At 45.9% G+C, this 21,381-nt stretch overlaps 1 protein-coding gene across 4 annotated transcripts in view; it reads right to left on the reverse strand.

Annotated features, from left to right (window-relative positions):
* SH3GLB2 (SH3 domain containing GRB2 like, endophilin B2) overlaps positions 1 to 21,381 on the reverse strand; it is a 55,495-nt gene that overhangs the window by 28,939 nt on the left and 5,175 nt on the right. For all 4 annotated transcript variants that reach the window (XM_035113038.2, XM_035113037.2, XM_035113034.2 and 1 more), the window contains exon 2: positions 842 to 983. In XM_035113038.2, coding sequence (XP_034968929.1) covers positions 842 to 983 — 142 coding nt within the window. The remainder of the gene's footprint in view (positions 1 to 841; positions 984 to 21,381) is intronic.

Here is a 21,381-nt window from a genome sequence, read left to right on the forward strand (position 1 = left end):
TTAATTGTACAGTGGTACCTCATGTTACGGACGAGATCCGTTCCGGAGCCCCGTCTGTAACATGAAATGTCCGCAACTGTTTCTGCACATGTACGAAGCGCGATTTAGCACTTCTGCGCATGCACAAGCGGCAAAACTTGGAAGTAACCTGTTCCGGTACTTCCAGGTTGCCACGGGACGTAGTGCGAAAAGACACAACATGAAGCGGACGCAACATGAGGTATGACTGTACAATGAAAAGTGTCTCTATGACAGTGTCCGACTTTGGAATGCCCCCCACCCTCGAAAGGCTGGCTTGTAGACTTTACAAGCTTTTTGGAAGTGGGTTGGAGACCCTCCTATTTGTTTAGCCAATTTGGATGATTTCTTGCTGTTTTTACTTTATGAAACAAAAAACAGAACCACAATGCAGTTTGTAAGCTTTCTGTGTTTTTAAATCTTGCCATCGTCCATTATGGTTCTGTGTTACTTGAAATGGCTTTTACATGCTGCACGGATTGCTGCCTTGCAATCTACTTGATGAGGTGTGGTTAAGAAATGCTTTAAGGAAAACACAACAATATTTGGGGCTAGCGGCAAATATGAAAGGGGCTCTGCACAGGGTGGTGGAGAGAGGTGGCAGAACTGCTTCCTCCTCTTTGACAACAAGGATTGCAAGGAGAGGACCTCCTCTCTCCATCCCTAGATGCCAACCTTCCAGGCCCCACATCGTGTGCTCCTTCTTCCTCCTCTTCTTATATCCGGGGCTGCCAAACCATGCCAGATCCTGACAGAGCCAAGGGGGCCCCCCACCCGTGACACCCAATAGATCAATTTCTCCAAAACCTAAAGAGGTGCTTACTAGGGTTTGGCTGCAAGAGGACTTCAGTTTGACGTAAGATTTTCTCTGTCCAGTTCTTGGTGCAGTCTGCTCGGGCCATGAGGTTTTCAAAGTGGGCATCCAACTCTGTCTTCTCGGCCTGGCCAAACTTCTCCTCTGTGAACTGCAGGGGGGGGGTGAGAGAGACAAAAATTGAAATATTTTAATTTGCCCTAAATGATATTGGGGGGTGGGACGGGACTAATGTATCAGAGCTAGTATGGTGTAGGGGTTAGCGTGCCTTTAAGCACATTGAACATTGTGCAACACAGAATGCTTCTTCTTTTGCTTTAAAAAAAAGCCTGGATAGCTCAGTTAGTTAGAGTGTGGTGCTGAAAACAGCTGCATATTCCTGCATTGCAGGGGGTTGGACTAGATGACCCCCAAGGTCTGTTCCAACTCTTTGATTCTATGATTCTAAAGTCCACCCTTCTAGGAAGTGGTGCAGTCTAGAACCACAACTCAGAACTCTGCATGATGGGTGCAACAGAAATTCTAGGCTGCAACCTACGTGCCAAATATTTGCAGAAGAATACAGCCTGCTAGTTGCTTTGCTGAGGGGATGGAGAGGCAAAAATATTATAGGGCACATTGCCAGTTCTTTCTTGAGATCTCCAGCAGAGCTCATTGCTCAGCTTCATGATGCCTCATTATAATGGAACCAGAGAAGGTTTTTGAAAAGCCACAGATCGTAAATGGTGGGAGCTCTCAAGGTATTACTTAGACAGCAGCAACTGTTCCTACTTTGCCTTCCATATTTCAGGAACACAGGAAGCTGCCGTATATCAAACCAGACTACTGGTCCATCTAGCTCAGTATTGCCTACACTGACCAGCAGCTGTGCTTCAGGTTTTCCATTGTCAGCCCTAACTGGAAATGTCAGTAGCGATTGAACCTGGGACCTTCTGCATGCAAAGCATGTGCTCTGCCACTGAGCTGTAGCCCTTAAAAAGTTAAGTAAGATTCCAGTCCTCAATGTTCTGAAGAAATGACTGATTTGAAATAAGAACGTAAGAAGCTGCCTTATCCAGAGTCAGACCACTGGTCCATCTAGCTCAGTATTGTCTACACTGGCTGGCAGCAGCCCTCTAGGGTTTCAGGCAGGGGATCTGTCTTCCCAGTCCCACCTGGAGATGCTGCTGGGGATTGAACTTGGGACCTTCTACATGCAAAGCAGATGCTCTGTCACTGAACTACGGTATGGGTCTTCCCAGTTTTATTTTAAAACTCTGGCAACATACAGACTTTACTGGTATATATATTTTTGTGTGTGTGGCTCTTGCTGCAAAACTGGCCACATTTGCAGCAGTTGTACAAATCCTAGCAGAAGCAGGTCTGACTCAAATTATGACTCAGCCACAGTCTTCAGGCTACATATGCTAATTGTCTGTAGCCTGATAGATTTGGGTAGCAAAGCAATATGTTCCTTTTTATAGGAATAATGGGAAATAAATGCAGAGAGGGACAATGGAAGCTGCCTTCCACTGAATCAGAACACTTATCCATTTAGCTCCATATTGTCCACAATGATTGGCAGCTGTTCTTTTCAGGATTTCAGGCAATGGGTCTTTCCCTAAACCTATCACGAGATTCTAGCAACATCTGTGGGGCACAAGGTTCCCCACACCTGCTTTTCAGGACGACATATCAACACCCAAACCATTTTTTTAAATAGTAAATGGGTACACACAGGCTCAGCACATTCCAGGCAAGGATTTGCTTATGGAGAGAGAGTATTTTCAGCAAGTGCTACAAAGCCCTCTCAACTGCAGCAGCAGCAACAATTGCATTGTAAAGTCGACTGGGGGGGGGAGCAAACAATGCAGGAAAAGCCTCCCAAACAAAAGTGGGTATTTTTTTCTTGGGGGGTGGGGAGAAAGTATGTTTCAGCACTTTCAGCTCAAAAACAGGGAAGTGTAATAAGCAAAATGGAACCAAAACACCCAAGGCAGACCCACTGAAATTGATGGGCATCACTCACTTAGATGCATGAATTTCAATGGGTTTTCTCTGAGTAGAACTGATTTAGTTGCAATACACCGACTGTATAGCATCAGGGGTGTGCAGCAATGGGTGGTTTACAGAAGATTTTGAGCTGGAAAATTTCCCATTCCATACCATGAGTAGGCAGGGGCTTTTGAATGAAAAACAGCAAAAAATAAATAAATGCTAATGCCATTCTTGGCATATTCAATAGATGTTTGGTGTTCTGGTCAAGGGAAGTTATTATTTCCTTTTCTTCCTTGGTCAGACCACGCCTAGATAACTGTGTCCAGTTGGGGTGACCTCAGTTTAAGGATACTGACAAGCTGGAATGTGTGTACGTAGAGGAGGGTGACCAAATGATGAAGGGTCTAGAAACCAAACCTTATGAGGAACGGTTGAAGGAGCTGGGTCTGTTTAGCCTGGAAAAGAGAAGACTTGAGAGGAGATATGATAACCATTTTCAAGTATCTCAAAGGCTGTCACATATGAAGAGGGAACAAGTTTGTTTTCTCCTGCTCTGGAGGGTAGGACTCAAAGCAATTCAAGTTACAAGAAAGGAGATTCTGATTAAACATCAGGAAGAACTATCTGGCAGTAAGAGCTGTTCAACAGTGGAATGGTCTCCTCGGGAGGCGGTGAACTCTCCCTTGGAGGATTTTAATCGATGGCCATCTGGGATTCTTTAGCTGTGAGTTCCACATGGCAGGAAATTGTACTAAATGACCCTTTGGGTCCCTTCCAATCCTATGATTCTATGACCTTAATTTCCTGCTCTAAGACACACATTCCTTCCTGGGATCCAACACATAGGAGTAAGTGCAAAGTTGGCAGCAACTAAGCCTCCCTACCCCCCATCTTCCTCTTTCAGTCTTTGGGCCAAGAGGAGTAAAAGTAACTGGCCTTGTTTTCAGTCCCAGGAAGGCAGGGTCGCATTTATGCCGGCAATGAATAATGTAGGCTGGCGTTTTTGCAGGGAGCCTCTCGCCCACATTGGCGAGGGGAGTCGAGCTGCAGCCCAGGAAATCAATATTTCATGTTGGAGTAGAGTTTCCTCAGCCTGGAGATGGGGAGGAGAATCGGCCGCTCAACAAGAAATGCGTGCATTGTTTCATTCCCTGGCCAACTGGCACAGAAGGGGAGCAACAATGGAGAGTGGTCCATTGCCTCTGGCACAAAGACTTACTGTTACGGTAACCTCAAAGTTAAACCCTTTTTTTTTTTTTGCAGACTGGGGGGTTCCCTCCAGCAACTTATTTATTCAACACTAGTGTATTTCAGCCCGTTCAATAACGGGCTCTAGAACATCCTGGGGTTCGGAGAAGCGCTTGCGCAGCGCTTCTCCGAACCCTGGGACCTGTCATTGCTGTCGGCGGCAAGGGGACAGGAACGGAGGAGGAGAAAGCGCTGCTTTCTCCTCCTCCGTTCCTCTCCCGCAGCCGCCGACAGGAAGCAGAACTCCCAGGGTTCGGAGAAGCGCTTGCGCAGCGCTTCTTCGAACCCTGGGACCTGTCCTTGCTGTCAGCGGCAGGGGGACAGGAACGAAGGAGGAGAAAGCGCTGCTTTCTCCTCCTCCGTTCCTCTCCTGCAGCCACCGACAGGAAGCAGACATCCCAGAGTTCGGAGAAGCGCTTGCGCAGCGCTTCTCCGAACCCTGGGACCCGTCCTTGCTGTCGGCGGCAGGGGGACAGGAACGGAGGAGGAGAAAGCGGCGCTTTCTCCTCCTTCCTTCCTCTCCCCCAGCCGCCGACAGGAAGGACGCGCGCACTCTCCCCCCCCCCCCCGCCTCCTCCAACCGCCGCTCCTCACGGCCAGGGAGGGTTGTGAGGAGGCCTTCGCCGGCCTCCACCCCGGCGGGAGCGGCGGTTGGAGGAGGCAGAGTGGGGGGAGAGTGCGCGCGCGCAGTCTCTGCTGTCCAATCCCTGTATCCCTGGGGCACATGCGCAGTGACCCAGGGACACACGGGACATCTGGACGCAGGGACAACATGGACATTATTATATAGGATGCGTCCTGATTTGTCTGCAGAAAGCTTGATTGAAATTTAGATTACCGTGTTTCCCCCTTTTTAAGACACCGTCTTATAACTTTTTTTCCTCAAAAAAACACAGGGTGGCTTACTTTCGGTGGGATGTCTTATTTTTTTATTACTGGTACGGTTTTTACGGCTCAGGGCACTGGCTCAGGGCGCTGCTGGGCTCTCTTGAGTGCTCGGCGCTGCAGCAGCCACCGGTTCTGAGTGGCGGGGCTGCAGGCATAGCTGCCAAGTTATCCCTTTTTTAAAGGGATTTTCCCTTATGCTGAATAGGCTTCCTCGCGTGAAAAGGGAAAACTTGGCAGCTATGGCTGCAGGAGTCCTTGGCCGGGCCAGGTGGAGGCCGCTGGCTCAGGCGCTCCGCCTGCCACTGCAGGGCGCTCCAAGCTCCTTGGCCGGGCCAGGCAAGGAAGAAGCAGTGAGCCCAGTGGTGGCGGCAAGCATGGAAGCGGCAGGGATGACTGTGGACGAGAAGGTGGAGCGCGGGAATGCAGCCAGCAAGGCGAGAGCGCGATCAGCTGTTAAGCGGAGCTCTTGGAGCGCCACTTCACAGCTGATCGCACTCCTGCAGTGCCGGCCGCATGGAGTGACTCTGTGAGTGGAGGTGCCTGTGGGGGTTGGTTTCCGCAGCGCGTAAGTATGCCTTATTTTCGGGGTATGTCTTATACTTCTCAAATGCTTAAAAACTCTGCCATGGCTTACTTTACGACTACGTATTAAAAAAGGGGAAACAGGGTATATGTCTGGTTTTGAATCCATTCCAGTTTGTTTGCAGGGTGGTGATATGACTATTGTTATTACATCCCACCTTTTCCTGCTGGAAAGGTACTCAAGGCAGCTTACAGATAAAATAGAAAAAACTAAACACATAGGAAACAATCATTAAAAAGCAATTAAACACTAATTTGAATTTTACACACACACACACACACACACACACACCTCTATTAAAATATACAGATAATTACAATAAATACATAACAGCACTGGCCCTTTCCAAAAAGCCAGTTAATTCCCCAAAGCCTGTTGGAACGAGGAGGTCTTCACCTGCTAACAGAAGGACAGCAAGGAAGGAGCTTGTTTAGCTTCTCCAGGGAAGGAGCCTTCTCCTGTGTGCCCACCATGTGTGCCTGGGAGGGTAGTGGGTTCAAGAGCAGGGCGTCCCTTGAAGATCTCGGAACCCAGGCAGGTTTGTATGATGGACTAGGGTCTTTCCAAGTGTAGATTAGAGCAGTACTATGACTTTCTTTGATTTGCTGATGCAGCCTAGAATGGCATTAGCTTTTTTTTCTTCTTCCCCTAATACATCACACTGTTGACTCATGTGAAGCTTGTGGTCTACTAAGACCCCTTGATCTCTTTCACCCGTACTACTGGCAATCCAGGCATCCCACATCTTAAACTGCTGCAGCTGGTCCCTATTGAAATTCATTTTGTTAGGCTGGATCTGGACACATCAAAGAAGCATTTCAGGTTTAAGCAGTGTAAATTTAAACAGGGAAAATAGGTAGAGAAAAACGGGACTCCGTGTCACCATCTGGTGGCACAATGTTATATTGCACATACAACGCATATAAATCACTTTTTCTTTGCCAGCCTAGCTGAGTCCTCAGTTTGGTCCCAGTTTTCCAATCTGTTAAGGTCATCCTGAATCCCGATTCTGTCTTCTGTGACAATAACTACCCCTCCCAGTGTGGTGTCATCTGCAAATTTGATGAACATCCCCTCAATTCTTTCATCCAAGTCATTTATAAAGACGTGGAAGAACAACAACTCCCATCCATCTTTGATTCCATTCTCTTTGAATATTTCTGACCATGGGACTACACCCAGTAGTTCCTTAAGCTTCTGGAAACCAGCCTTCTTCAAGGCCAGAGTTCATGTCCAATTACAGGACATTGTTTCCCCTTGCCAGTAGATAATGAAAGACATGATCACTTCCTCCCAAGCTTCCTAGTACTTCCACTTTGTTGATCAATTTCTCTCTCTTGGTGAGGACCAGGTCCAATACAGATGGCCCCCTTGTTGCTTCTTTGACCTTCCAGGAAATGAAATTGTCAGTGGGGCAATGAAGGAATTGGTTGGCCCTTACATTCTTGGCAGTTTAAGTCCCAGCTGATATCAGGACAATTGAAGTCTCCGACCATGACTACTATATTTCTCCTTTGTGAATGTTTGGTAATCTGCTCTAGGAAGCCATCATCCAAGTCTTCAATCTGGCTTGGTGGTCTATAGCAGACATCCGCAGTCACGGTTGTTTCCCTCTCCTACACCCACATTCAGTCTGCCTTCCATGCTCCAGATCATGGATCTCTTCACAAGTGTACACATCCTTTACAAAAAATGCTACTTCTCTTCCCTTCCTGCTTGATCTATTTCTTTTGAGCAAGTTGTACCTCTCAGTTTCTACATTCCAGTCATGAGTTGCTGTTATTTTTCCATTTAATGTCTTTATTATTTTAAAATAAATACATTTAAGTATAGAAAGAAAGAAAAAACAATAATAGTATAACAAACATCGTTTATACACCTGACAACACAAATAATTATAAATCTTGTTTGGGGGCGGGGGGAGTTAAAAAGGACTTCCAATTAGTCTCACTGTACTTTATCTATTAATTCCCTTATACCACACAGTTGCATATTTCTTGTATAGTCTCTTTTTACATCCCTGTGAATTGGTCAGTTACTTTTTATACAATACAAGGGTCAGTCTAGTTCCACCAGGAGGTTTCCTTTTATACCATGGTTTTTAAAGTATTCTTTAAAAATTCTCCATTCCTTATAGACTATTTGTTTTGTTTGGCCTCTGATCCTTCCTGTCGTCTTTGCTAGCTGCAGATATTCTACGGCACCATTAGGGTTTGCCAATCTGCCATATTAGATATTGTTGTATTTTTCCAGTTTCTTGCTACTAAAATTCTGGCCGCTGTTATCCCGTACATGAACAATGTTCCTTTCGATTTCCCTATTTCTTTTGGCAGTATACTTAATAGGAATATTTCTGGCCTTTTTAAATGTAAATTTAAATAGTTTTTTTTAAGTTCCTCATATACATTATTCCAAAATACACAGATGTCTGTACAATTCCACACATATGCAGATAAGACCCAATTTCTCTGTTATATCTCCAACATTGTTGTTGTTATTTAGTCGTTTAGTCGTGCCCGACTCTTCGTGACCCCATGGACCATAGCACGCCAGGCACTCCTGTCTTGCACTGCCTCCTGCAGTTTGGTCAAGCTCATGTTTCAAGAACACTGTCCAACCATCTCGTCCTCTGTCATCCCCTTCTCCTAGTGCCCTCAATCTTCCCCAACATCAGGGTCTTTTCCAAGGATTCTTCTCTTCTCATGAGGTGGCCAAAGTATTGGAGCCTCAGCTTCAGGATCTGTCCTTCCAGTGAGCACTCAGGGCTGATTTCCTTCAGAATGGATAGGTTTGATCTTCTTGCAGTCCATGGGACTCTCAAGAGTCTCCTCCAGCACCATAATTCAAAAGCATCAATTCTTCGGCGATCAGCCTTCTTTATGGTCCAGCTCTCACTTCCATACATCACTACTGGGAAAACCATAGCTTTAACTATACGGACCTTTGTAGGCAAGGTGATGTCTCTGCTTTTTAAGATGCTGTCTAGGTTTGTCATTGCTTTTCTCCCAAGAAGCAGGCGTCTTTTAATTTCGTGACTGCTGTCACCATCTGCAGTGATCAAGGAGCCCAAGAAAGTAAAATCTCTCACTGCCTCCATTTCTTCCCCTTCTATTTGCCAGGAGGTGATGGGACCAGTGGCCATGATCTTGGTTTTTTTGATGTTGAGCTTCAGACCATATTTTGCGCTCTCCTCTTTCACCCTCATTAAAAGGTTCTTTAATTCTTCCTCACTTTCTGCCATCAAGGTTGTGTCATCTGCATATCTGAGGTTGTTGATATTTCTTCCGGCAATCTTAATTCCTGCTTGGGATTCATCTAGTCCAGCCTTTCGCATGATGAATTCTGCATATAAGTTAAATAAGCAGGGAGACAATATACAACCTTGTCATACTCCTTTCCCAATTTTGAACCAATCAGTTGTTCCATATCCAGTTCTAACTGTAGCTTCTTGTCCCACATAGAGATTTCTCAGGAGACAGATGAGGTGATCAGGCACTCCCATTTCTTTAAGAACTTGCCATAGTTTTCTGTGGTCGACACAGTCAAAGGCTTTTGCATAGTCAATGAAGCAGAAGTGGACGTTTTTCTGGAACTCTCTAGCTTTCTCCATAATCCAGCGCATGTTTGCTATTTGGTCTCTGGTTCCTCTGCCCCTTCGAAATCCAGCTTGCACTTCTGGGAGTTTTCGGTTCACATACTGCCTAAGCCTGCCTTGTAGAATTTTAAGCATAACCTTGCTAGCGTGTGAAATGAGCGCAATTGTGCGGTAGTTGGAGCATTCTTTGGCCCTTCTTTGGAATTGGGATGTAGACTGATCTTCTCCAATCCTCTGGCCATTGCTGAGTTTTCCACACTTGCTGGCATATTGGGTGTAGCACCGTAACAGCATCATCTTTAAAATTTTAAATAGTTCAGCTGGAATATCATCACTTCCACTGGCCTTGTTATTAGCAATGCTTTCTAAGGCCTATTTGACTTCACTCTCCAAGATGTCTGGCTCAAGGTCAGCAACCACACTACCTGAGGTGTACGAGACCTCCATATAATAATAATAATAATAATAATAATAATAATAATAATAATTTTTATTTATACCCCGCCCTTCCCAGTCAAGACCGGGCTCAGGGCGGCTAACAACAAATAATATCAACACAAATATAAAAGAAACAATTCAGTTAAAACAACAGAATAATACAATGTTAAAATTCAATTTTAAAATTAAAAATCTACGAATAAAATAAAACCATTATAAATAAAACCTTAGGGGAGGGTAACCGTGGGGTCAGACTGCGTCAGTCCGAAGGCCAAACGAAACAGCTCTGTCTTGCAGGCCCTACGAAAAGATGACAAATCCCGCAGGGCCCTAGTCTCCTGGGACAGAGCGTTCCACCAGGTCGGGGCCAGTACTGAGAAGGCCCTGGTCCTGGTCGAGGCCAGCCTAGCCACCTTGTGACTCGGGATCTCCAATATGTTATTATTTGTGGACCGTAATGTCCTCTGTGGATCATACCGGGAGAGGCGGTCCCGTAGGTACGAGGGTCCTAAGCCGCATAAGGCTTTAAAGGTCAAAACCAGCACCTTGAACCTGATCCTGTACTCCACCGGGAGCCAGTGCAGTTGGTAAAGCACTGGATGAATATGATCCCGCAGCCGGGACCCCGTAAGGAGCCTCGCCGCGGCATTCTGCACCCGCTGGAGTTTCTGGGTCAGTTTCAAGGGCAGCCCCGCGTAGAGCGAATTACAATAATCAAGCCTAGAGGTGACCATCGCATGGATCACTGTGGTATCTTTCTGGTATAATTCCTCTGTGTATTCTTGCCACCTCTTCTTGATGTCTTCTGCTTCTGTTAGGTCCTTACCACTTTTGTCCTTTATTATGGTAATCTTTGTACGAAATGTTCCTTTCATATCTCCAATTTTCTTGAACAGATCTCTGGTTTTCCCCATTCTATTGTTTTCCTCTATTTCTTTGCATTGCTCATTTAAGAAGACCCTCTTGTCTCTCCTTGCTATTTTTTTGGAAATCTGCATTCAGTTTCCTGTATCTTTCCCTATCTCCCTTGCATTTTGCTTGCCTCCTCTCCTCCGCTATTTGTAAGGCCTCGTTGGACAGCCATTTTGCTTTCTTGCATTTCCTTTTCCTTGGGATGGTTTTCGTTGCTGCCTCCTGTATAATGTTACGAGCCTCCATCCATAGTTCTTCAGGCATTCTGTCCACCAAATCTAAATCCTTAAACCTGTTCCTCACTTCCACTGTGTATTCATAAGGGATTTGATTTAGATTGTATCTTACTGGCCCAGTGGTTTTTCCTACTTTCTTCAGTTTAAGCTGGAATTTTGCTATAAGAAGCTGATGATCTGAGTTACAGTCAGCTCCAGGTCTTGTTTTTGCTGACTGTATAGAGCTTCTCCATCTTTGGCTGCAGAGAATATAATCAATCTGATTTCGATGCTGCCCATTTGGTGATATCCATGTGTAGAGTCGTCTCTTGTGTTGTTGGAAAAGATTGTTTGTGATGACCAGCTTGTTCTCTTGACAGAACTCTATTAGCCTTTGCCCTGCTTCATTTTGAACTCCAAGGCCAAACTTGCCAGTTGTTCCTTTTATCTCTTTATTCCCTACTTTAGCATTCCAATCCCCTGTAATGAGAAGAACATCCTTCTTTGGTGTCATTTCTAGAAGGTGTTGTAAGTCTTCATAGAACTGGTCAATTTCACTTTCTTCAGCACCGGTAGTTGGTGCATGAACTTGGATTACTGTGATGTTAAAAGGTCTGCCTTGGATTCGTATCGAGATCATTCTGTCATTTTTGAGATTGCATCCCATTACAGCTTTTGCCACTCTTTTGTTGACTATGAGGGCCACTCCATTTCTTTTACGGGATTCTTGCCCACAGTAGTAGATATGATAGTCACCCGAGCTGAATTCACCCATTCCCTTCCATTTTAGTTCACTGATGCCCAGGATGTCAATATTTATTCTTGCCATCTCATTTTTCACCACATCCAGCTTACCATTGTTCATGGTTCTTACATTCCAGGTTCCTATTGAATATTTTTCTTTACAGCATCGGACTTTCCTTTCGCTTCCAGGCATATCCGCAACTGAGCGACCTTTCGGCTTTGGCCCAGCCGCTTCATCAGCTCTGAATCTACTTGTACTTGTCCTCCGCTCTTCCTCAGTAGCATGTTGGACGCCTTCCGACCTGAGGGGCTCATCTTCCAGCGTCATAACTTTTATATGCCTGTTGTCTTTGTCCATAGAGTTTTCTTGGCAGGGATACTGGAGTGGCTTGCCAATTCCTTCTCCAGGTGGATCACGTTTGGTCAAAACATAACTTCTCTAAGTTATTTAAGCCCCTTCGCCACGACAAGGCAGTGATCCATGAAGGGGATCTCCAACATATAGATGGAAGGTATAGATGATCTATTTTTATACATTTTAGCAAGTATTTCTTGAGTTGGGTCATGAGTTTCATCCCACCCGGTTCCAGTAATGCCTACTGGGTCATATTTGACATCCTGTATTTGAGTTCAAGTTCTTCTTGCTTGCTTCCCATTCTCTGTGCATTTGTGTAGAGACAACTGAAACCATGAGCCATTCCTCCCCACACTGCTGCCTCTGTCCCCCTCCGTAGGGAGTCACTTGCCACCACCAGACGTCTCTTCCTTCTCTGGGGAGTGTGAGGAATCGTTATGTGCGCTGTACCTTCCACTGCCACCTTGGTGTGGTCTGAGGTCTGCAGCTGCTGTTCTTGCTCCTCCGGCTGAGAATCAGTGTCCAAGGTGAGGGCATGGAATTGATTTTGCCGCTCCAGAGCCAAAGCACGGATCCAGGAAGCCTTGTTTTGTTGTGTCACATTCCTCCAGGGGTTTGTCTCCTGCATTGTTTTCCCTCCTACCACTAGAAGGTGCTGCTCCTCTGTTCTCACTGTCTCTCTGTGTTTTCATTTTTAAAATCGCCTACCATTGGCAGCTTTCCCCCGCTCTTGGCAAATTTTCCTCTAGCACCATAAATTACTTAGGATTTGCTATTCAGGATTTCAAAGTAGAGCGGATAAATTAAACTCTTTGACAATGCAATGCCCAGGGATGGAGGACTAACTTGGCTTTTTAACCTTAGTACCTTATTTACTTCAATGTCAGAAAAACTCACTCATTCTTTACGAGTTTCCAGAGGTAAAGCCAAACCTATAGACCAGGCATGTCCAATGGGTAGATTGTGATCTACCGGTAGATCACTGGACATCTGTGGTAGATCACCGGTAGATCAGTGGCTCCCCCCAAGAAGCTAAAAAACTTTGGCTTCCCTTAAAAAAAAGCTCAACATCTTTGCCCTGCACCCCTAAAATGACCTGAACCACCCAAAACAGGGCTTTCCTTCCTATTAAAAAAAAGCTCAATGTCGCTTTTCTCTTCCCTAAAGAAGTTCAACAACTTTTACGTGAACCCCCCCAAAACAGGGCTTTCCTTCCTAAAAACACTCAACAACTTTGACCTGAACCCACAAAAAGCGGGTAGATCACTGCCAGTTTTTATCTCTGTGAGTAGATCACAGTCTCTTGGAAGTTGGCCACCCCTGCTATAGACTATGCAGCTAAATGGTGGTAATTCATTCAAGTATGATTTTATCCGGATTCGATTCCTGCATTGCAGTGGGTTGGACGAGATGACCCTCAGGGTCCTTTCCAACTTAATTTTTCTGTGATTCTATGTTGTCCAGGACTTATCACTGACTGCTCTGCTGTGCTTCTGTGGGATCATTATCTTATTACTTGTGGCATTGTTTTTATCTCCCTGCAATAACCATTTCTCTACTCTGCATAATCTTCTTTCTTAAGTTGGGGCCATATGATATCAAACAGGAAAGTCATTGTTCATTTCTGTATCTCCCACTGTTTGTATCATTGTACGTAACAAAATAAAATAATTCAAAATAATAGTAATACTCTACAGTATTATTAAAGTAGTAATATACAGTATTATTATTATTAAAGCAGTATCCTACCAACAGCCTTGGCTTCCCCCAAAGCCCCCTGCAAACCATAGCTGAAGGGGTGTAAAGTGTTCTTTGCTGATCCCTATACAGTGGTACCTCGGGTTACAGACACTTCAGGTTACAGACACTTCAGGTTACAGACTCCGCTGACCCAGAAATAGTACCTCAGGTTAAGAACTTTGCTTCAGGATGAGAACAGAAATCGCGCCATGGCGGCAGCAGGAGGCTCCATTAGCTAAAGAGGTACCTCAGGTTAAGAACAGTTTCAGCTTAAGAACGGACCTCCAGAACGAATTACAGTGGAACCTTGGTTTACGAACACCTCGGTTTACAAATTTTCAGTTTACGAACTATCCTAACCCGGAAGTTAGTAAAGCGAGGTGCCGGAGGCCTACTGAGCGTCTGATGCCTTCGGGGAGGCCGGGCCTTCACTCTGATGCCTCCTGGAGGCCCGGAGCGAAGGCCCAGCCTCCCCGAAGGCACTGGAGCGAAGGCCAAACCTCCCCGAAGACACTGGAGCGTCCGATACCTTTGGGGAGGCTGGGCCTTCGTTCCGATGCCTCCCAGAGGCTGGGGAGCGCTTCCGCGGCTGCAGCCCAGTCGCGGAAGCGCTCCCCAGCCTCCGCATAGGCATAGGAGCAAAGCGGATTAATCCATTCTAGACGAGGAAAAACACTCCCTAAAGCAGCAGGGCCTTCGCTCCGATGCCTTTGCGGAGGCCAGGGTCCCTGGCCTCTGCGAAGGCATCGGAGCGAAGGCCCTGCTGATTTAGGGGGTGTTTTTCCTCATCTAGAATGGATTAATCAACTTTCCATTACTTTCAATGGGAAAGTTCGCTTCGGTTTATGAACACTTCGGTTTATGAACAGACTTCTGGAACCAATTGTGTTCGTAAACCGAGGTTCCACTGTATCCTTCACAGAGCTACAGTTCCCTGGGGAAGAGAGGCTGGTTTTTAAACCACATATCCAGGTAGAAGACCTTGAAGAGCTACTCCCGGTCAGTGAAGACAATACTAAGTTCAATGGGCCTTTGGTCTGGCTCTGTATTAGGCAGCTTATGATGTTCTACCTCCACTTTCAGAGGTATAAAGCCTCTGAATACGAGTTTGCTGGGAATCCTAAGTGAGGAGAGTGCTACTGTTGCCTTTGGTCATAGGCTTCTCATTGAGGCATCTGGTGGCCGCTGTGAGAACAATGTGCTGGACAAGATGAGCAACTGCTCCGATCTATGTGGTCTTTTGTGGGAATATAACCTCCGTGCCCAGGGTCAGTCTACCTCTGAATACCAGAGAGTGGAGAAAACAACTGGAGTTAGGCTCAGGTCCTGCACGCAGGCTCTCCATTCAGGCATTTGCTGGGCCACTCCGAGAAGGCCAATTTCACGCAAGCCCATTTCAGAACTTTTTGCTGCATCACCCCCACCAAGACATAGACTCACTCCTATGAGCACAGCCTGACTTCTTGGCTCCCCAGACAGATGCAATATGGCCAACTCTTTTCAGCTACAGCAAAGGTCTCCCACTAGTTGATTCCATTTGACCAATGCAATTACAGCGAGAACATTAATTTTGTTAAGATCGATCGGTGCTGGAAGAGGGATTCTCTGGTGCCATATAAAACTGGTATTATGGACTGGACCATTTGATTGCAATGTAATGGAGCTGAGCAAAGAGCACGCAAAAACCAGCCTCTAACCAGCTCCCCCTTAACGCAACGGGAAGCCACCTTTACGCTGCTGTTTGGGAGTGAAAATTGCTTTGAGGAAAAAGAAGAGGAAGTTCCCTAACAGGTGGAGGAAGGAGACTTCTCTTTCTTTTTAAAGAAATCATAGTGAATCATAGAACCACAAGAGCTGGAAGGGACCCTAAGGAACATCTACCACTCCAATCCCCTGCAATGCAGGAAAATGCAGCTGTCCCATGCGGGGATCAAACCTGCAACCCTAGCATTATCAAGCCTCACACTCTAACCAACAGTGCCCTCCCCACTTTACTACACGATTTCACATATACACAGAAACGTAACCCTGGCATAAGTGGTGGGATCACTGTATTGTTGCAGTGCTTGCATTTCTTTTTCCTTTTGGTAGCAGGGGGATTATACAAGTGATTCTGAAATTGCCAGGTACATTTCAAGGGGTCTTAATTCTTACTGTCAGCTGCCTGCACTCTCACAGAAACCTTAAAGATAAGGTTCCACAATGCCCATATGATATTTGTGATTCCCCCTTTTTATTTTTTATTTCAAAAAAGCCTCGAAGTTAGCAGTGTGGAACGTTTCATCTGCAAAACAATATGAAGTGGGTGCAATGATATGAAATGCTATTTATAAACACGCCTCTCTCCCTTCTGATATCTGGTGCTGACTCCAACCTACGCCTTAAAAAAGAAAAGAAAAAAGTCTTCAGAAACCCTTACAGATCCGAATCAGGGTATCCCACCCCACCCCCCGGCCCCCCAGCAAAGAAGACTCTTCTTTCCTTTTCCTTTCTGAAGTCATTTGTATGAGAATTGAGAAACTGTTTCAAGTAGAATAAAGAGGAATACTTAGAGAGCTTTAAAGACCTTATTCTCATTTCCATTACAATGGCAATAATCAGAGCACCTGACCTAGGGAGCAATAGCACAGGAGTGTAGAATGCTTTCATTTAAAAAATAAAAACCAAGTTTCTAGTCTTGATGTGGGTGGAAAATGACTGCTGGAATCTAGGAAGCCAGAAAGGCGGCTTAAACATGTCTCAGCCCTCCAGTGACCCTGCCCTTCTCCCACAGCCTAGAAAACTTGAATTAGGCAAAAACGATTTGAGGAATTGTGCACATTTACTGGGAACATATTGCTGTTCTATGTCTAATTAAATAACCATGATAATGCCAGGTATTTATATAACATCTTCAAGGTAAAACTCCTTTGGTTAAGCAGCTAACAAAACCCACCAAAAATGAACAATCAAAGGCGACTGTAAGTCAATTCGAACATGGAAAATCATAGAAACATAGAAAAATGTATAAAGAACATAAAAATATGAAGCAAGTGTCAAATGGCTTCCAAGCCCATCCAAAACCAGAAGGAGAGGTAGCTGGGCCATTTTCTTGGAGGGTGTGAGTTTGACAGCCACAGGGCTCCCACTGAAAAGACTAAATGCCATTGACAAAATGGGAACTCAGACCAGCCTGCACTTTAGCCTTCATAGGAAGCTGGCCTTGTCAATATGCAGTGCCAACCAAGTTGAGTCTCACCCTGAACTTGCTTTGGAGGAGGCAGAGTGGGAAACGGCCATGCAGTTCAGCAGAGCATCTACACGTAGAACACCCCAGGTTCAATCCCTGAGGGCAGCTCCACATGGGGCTGAGAACAACCCCTGCCTGAAACCTTTGCCCATCGATGTAGTAGAGTAGACCAGGGGTGGCCAGCTTCCAAGAGACTGTGATCTACTCACAGAGTTAAAAAACTGGCAGTGATCTACCCCCTGAGGGTCATCTCGTCCAACCCACTGCAATGCAGGAATCGAATCTGGATAAAATCATATTGAATGAATTACCACCATTTAGCTGCATAGTCAGCAGGGGTGGCCAACTTCCAAGAGAATGTGATCTACTCACAGAGATAAAAACTGGCAGTGATCTACCCCCTTTTTGTGGGTTCAGGTCAAAGTTGTTGAGCTTTTTTTACGAAGGAAGGCCCTGTTTTTTTGGGTTCATGTAAAAGTTGTTGAGCTTCTTTAGTTAGGAAGGAAGCGATATTGAGCTTTTTTTAGGAAGGAAAGCCCTGTTATTGGTGGTTCAGGTCATTTTAGGGGTGCAGGGCAAAGGTGTTAAGGTTTTTTTAGGGGAGCCAAAGTTTTTTAGCTTCTTTGGGTGGGGGGGAGCCACTGATCTACCGGTGATCTACCACAGACATCCAGTGATCTACCGGTAGATCACGATCTACCTGTTGGACATGCCTGGAGTAGACCATTGGTCTTCAATTGGTAGGTGTGGACCCACTATTGAGTTGTGTCCTGATCCATATCACAACAGGAGCACTGCCAACATGCAAATATATAGGAAGAGACTAATAAATGTGCCCCCAAATGCATGTTTTGGATTAAAAGTGGGACCTGGGTCTGAGAATATAAGAACATAAGAAGAGCCAGCTTGATCAGACCAATGGTCCATCTACTCCAGCATCCTGTTCTCACAGTGGCAAACCCAGATGTCCATGATGGGAAGCAGGACCCAAGCACAAGAGCCATCTTCCCTCCTGGGGCTTCTGGCAAACGGTATTCAGAAACATTTACTGCCTCCAACCATGGAAAAGCAGAGCATGGCCGTCATGGCTAGTAGCTGTTGATAGCCCTTTCCTCCATGAAGATATATTTCCTCCTTGAAGATATATGGGTGCACTCAGTACTGATCTAGATGGACCATTGGTCTGGCTCAATATAAGCGCTCCTCCTGAAACTTTGGAGAGGCACAGCCAGCCTGTGTGTCAGACAGTGTATGCTAGATGGACCAATGTTCTGTCTAAACAGACTGGGAGGGTTTCAAGAGGCAGGGCACTCTTGAGCAGGTCGGCCGCCCTGGCGCTGAGGCGCGGAGATTGCTCCGGCGCCTCCGCCCTCGCAACACGCAGCACGGCTTGGCACCCTGCGCCACCGGGACTCTACCTAGAGCCGGCCCTGTCAAGAGGAGCCTTTGTTAAAATACTAGTCCTCATTATTCTGAATAAAGGGCTAGATTAAATAGGAAGCTGCATTATTCAGAGACAGATTAATACCCCTATATAAAACTGGAAACTCCAACCTGCTCCATTTTTTGGGGGGGGGAGGCTTTTGTAAGACTCCTTCCATTGCCCCCTTCTGTCCGTGAGTCTACCTTCTCATATCAACAGGCAGTGATGAGGGGTGGGAAATATTTCAGCACCTTAATTTTTTCTGTGGAAATCCTCCAAGTTCATCAGCTACAATGAATGGATGCTGATCACTAATGGCCACATTCAGGCAAACTTGGCAGTATCAAAGCCTTTCCCTTTGTTTACTAAACGCAAGTAAAACAACATAGTAAATCAGATCATTCTCGGGGGAGTGGGGAAGCAGCGGAGTCAGGAACACACAAGGAAACATCCAATATAATCTAAAATATTCCTGATGACAATTACCTGAACTTGCCTAGAAAGATTTCCAGGGATACGTTTTTAAAGCTCCTTTGCGTGCAAAGACTCCCAGCAAGTAGAAAGCTATTTCAGCCTCCTCCCTGCTCTGTTCAGGCCTCCATCACTGATATATTTGTCTCATCTTGCAGGGGGTCTCACCACCACCACCTCAATACTGGGGCGTATTGAACAGTAGTGACTGGGAGTGGCCGTCGAGCCCATATAATGTAATAATGAGATCTGCATTGGCTCCCAGTACGTTTCTGAGCGGACGTGGGTGGCGCTGTGGTCTAAGCCACAGAGCCTAGGGCTTGCCGATCAGAAGGTCGGCAGTTCGAATCCCCACGAGCTTCCATTGCTCGATCCCTGCTCCTGCCAACCTAGCAGTTCGAAAGCACATCAGAGTTCAAGTAGATAAATAGGTACCGCTCCGGTGGGAAGGTAAATGGCGTTTCCATGCGCTGCTCTGGTTCACCGGAAGTGTCTTAGTCATGCTGGCCACATGACCTGGAAGCTGTACACTGGCTCCCTTGGCCAGTAAAGAGATGAGCGCTGCAACCCCTGAGTCATCCACGACTAGACCTAACAGTCAGGGGTCCCTTTACCTTTTACGTTTCTGAGCACAATTCAAAGTGTTGGTGCTGACCTTTAAAGCCCTAAGCGGCTTCAGCCCAGTATATCCGAAGGAGTGTCTCCAGCCCCATCGTTCCGCCTGGACACTGAGGTCCAGCGCCGAGGGAACCAGGCAGAGGGCCTTCTCGGTAGTGGCGCCCACCCCACTCTGTGGAAAGCCCTCCCAGCAGATGTGAAGGCAACAAGCAACTATCTTACTTTTAAAAGACATCTGAAGGCAGCCCTGTTCAGGGAAGTTTTTAATGTTTAATGCTGTATTGTGTTTTTAATATTCGGTTGGGAGCCACCCAGAATGGCTGGGAAGGCCCAGCCAGATGGTCAGGGTATAAATAATAAAATTGTTGTTGTTGTTGTTGTTGTTGTTGTTGTTGTTGTTGTTGTTGTTATCATCATTACTTCCCTCACTTGCGATCTGCAAGTGCTCGTTCTACCACTTCAGGGCTCCACCACCTCATTCCAGTTCATAGGCAGGCCAAGCCTGAGGTTTATAGCATCAAGCAGATGCTCCACTTATGAGTGTAATGTAAATTTCAAGTACCATGACTACCATGGTCAAATCTACACCATGCCTTCAAAGCATATGACTTTCCCCCAGAGAATCCTGGGAACTGTACTCCACAAAGCACCACAATTCCAGCACCTTTAACAAATTACAGTCTCCAGGATTATTTGAGGTGTGCTTTAAATATATGGGTGTCGACATGGCAGATAATTCCAAGGGTTGTATCTAAGTAAGAGCAGACCTACAGGGATGGAGCCAAGTTCTCCATGCCCATTATTTTAAATGAGAGAGGGTTGTAACTTAGCGGTAGAGCACCTGCTTGGCATGTAGAAGGTCCCAGGTTCAATCCCAGACGGGATCTTCAGGCAAGGGCTGGGATTGTCTCCTGCCTGAAACCCGGGGGAGCCCCTGCCTGTCAGGGTAGGGACTCAGCTAGACTGCTAAAGAAAAAGCTATTTACAGTACAGTATATGCGTTGTACATGCAATATAACATTGTGCCACCAGGTGGCGATGTGGAGTCCCATTTTTCTCTACCTGTTTTTCCTGTTTAGTTTTACAACGCTTTAAACTGAAACGCTTCTCTGAAGTGTCTAGATCAGGCATTCCCAAACTTCGGCCCTCCAGATGTTTTGGACTACAATTCCCATCTTCCCCGACCACTGGTCCTGTTAGCTAGGGATCATGGGAGTTGTAGGCCAAAACATCTGGAGGGCCGCAGTTTGGGGATGCCTGGTCTAGATGCAGCCTAGATGATACTGAGCTAGATTCCTGTTGTCAATTAACTCTTTATTTAAAACTATGAGAACTAGCATTTTACTTTTCAGGGAAATGGCTGTAGCTCAGTGACAAAGCATCTGCTTCGGATGCAGGAGGTTCCAGGTTGAAAAATAGGGTGGGGAAGGTCTGCTGCCAGTCAGTTTAGACGAAACAGTGCAGGGTGGACCCAACACACTAACACACTAATGTTCCTAAAGACAAGACGTTGCTAGCCCTCCTAAAAAGCACATTTTCCACTAGGCACAAAACACGGAGCTTTTAAAGTGTCCAGAAAATAAAAACATCACCACAAAAGTAAAGCCCTGAAGGATGGCACAAAGGTTCTGGATAGGCCAAATGAAAGTGTATCAGGAGGAGAACCTTCCGCAATCCGCATCTCTGAGATGGCAGGTTGAAAACATCATTTCTTGCACACCAGGAGTTGCACTCTCCTCCCTGCTTTTACACTGCTGGAAAGTCAGACTCCATCTGCTCCTTTTCATAACTATGAGACAAACCATCCTCTCCACAGACTCTGAAGCAAGAGACGGTGCTTGTCCTTTCAATTAAAAACAACAACAGCAATAACAACTTGCTCAAAAGCAAGTCATCCCACAAACAAACAGCTCAGACTGGTGCGCTACACAACACTTTTATTTTGAACAGGACTAGATCACCCTCGGAGGCCCTTCCAGTTCTACAATTCTGTGGTTCTACTATTCTATGGTCTGGCTATTTCAGAGACTACTGGAGTTGGGTTGCAACGAAGTGTAGCAGTTCAGACCTTTGGCCCTCCAGTTGTTACTCACCTCCCATCATCCCCAACTGC

Source organism: Zootoca vivipara, chromosome Z (assembly GCF_963506605.1).
Source record: "Zootoca vivipara chromosome Z, rZooViv1.1, whole genome shotgun sequence".
NCBI classification, from domain to species: Eukaryota; Metazoa; Chordata; class Lepidosauria; order Squamata; family Lacertidae; genus Zootoca; species Zootoca vivipara.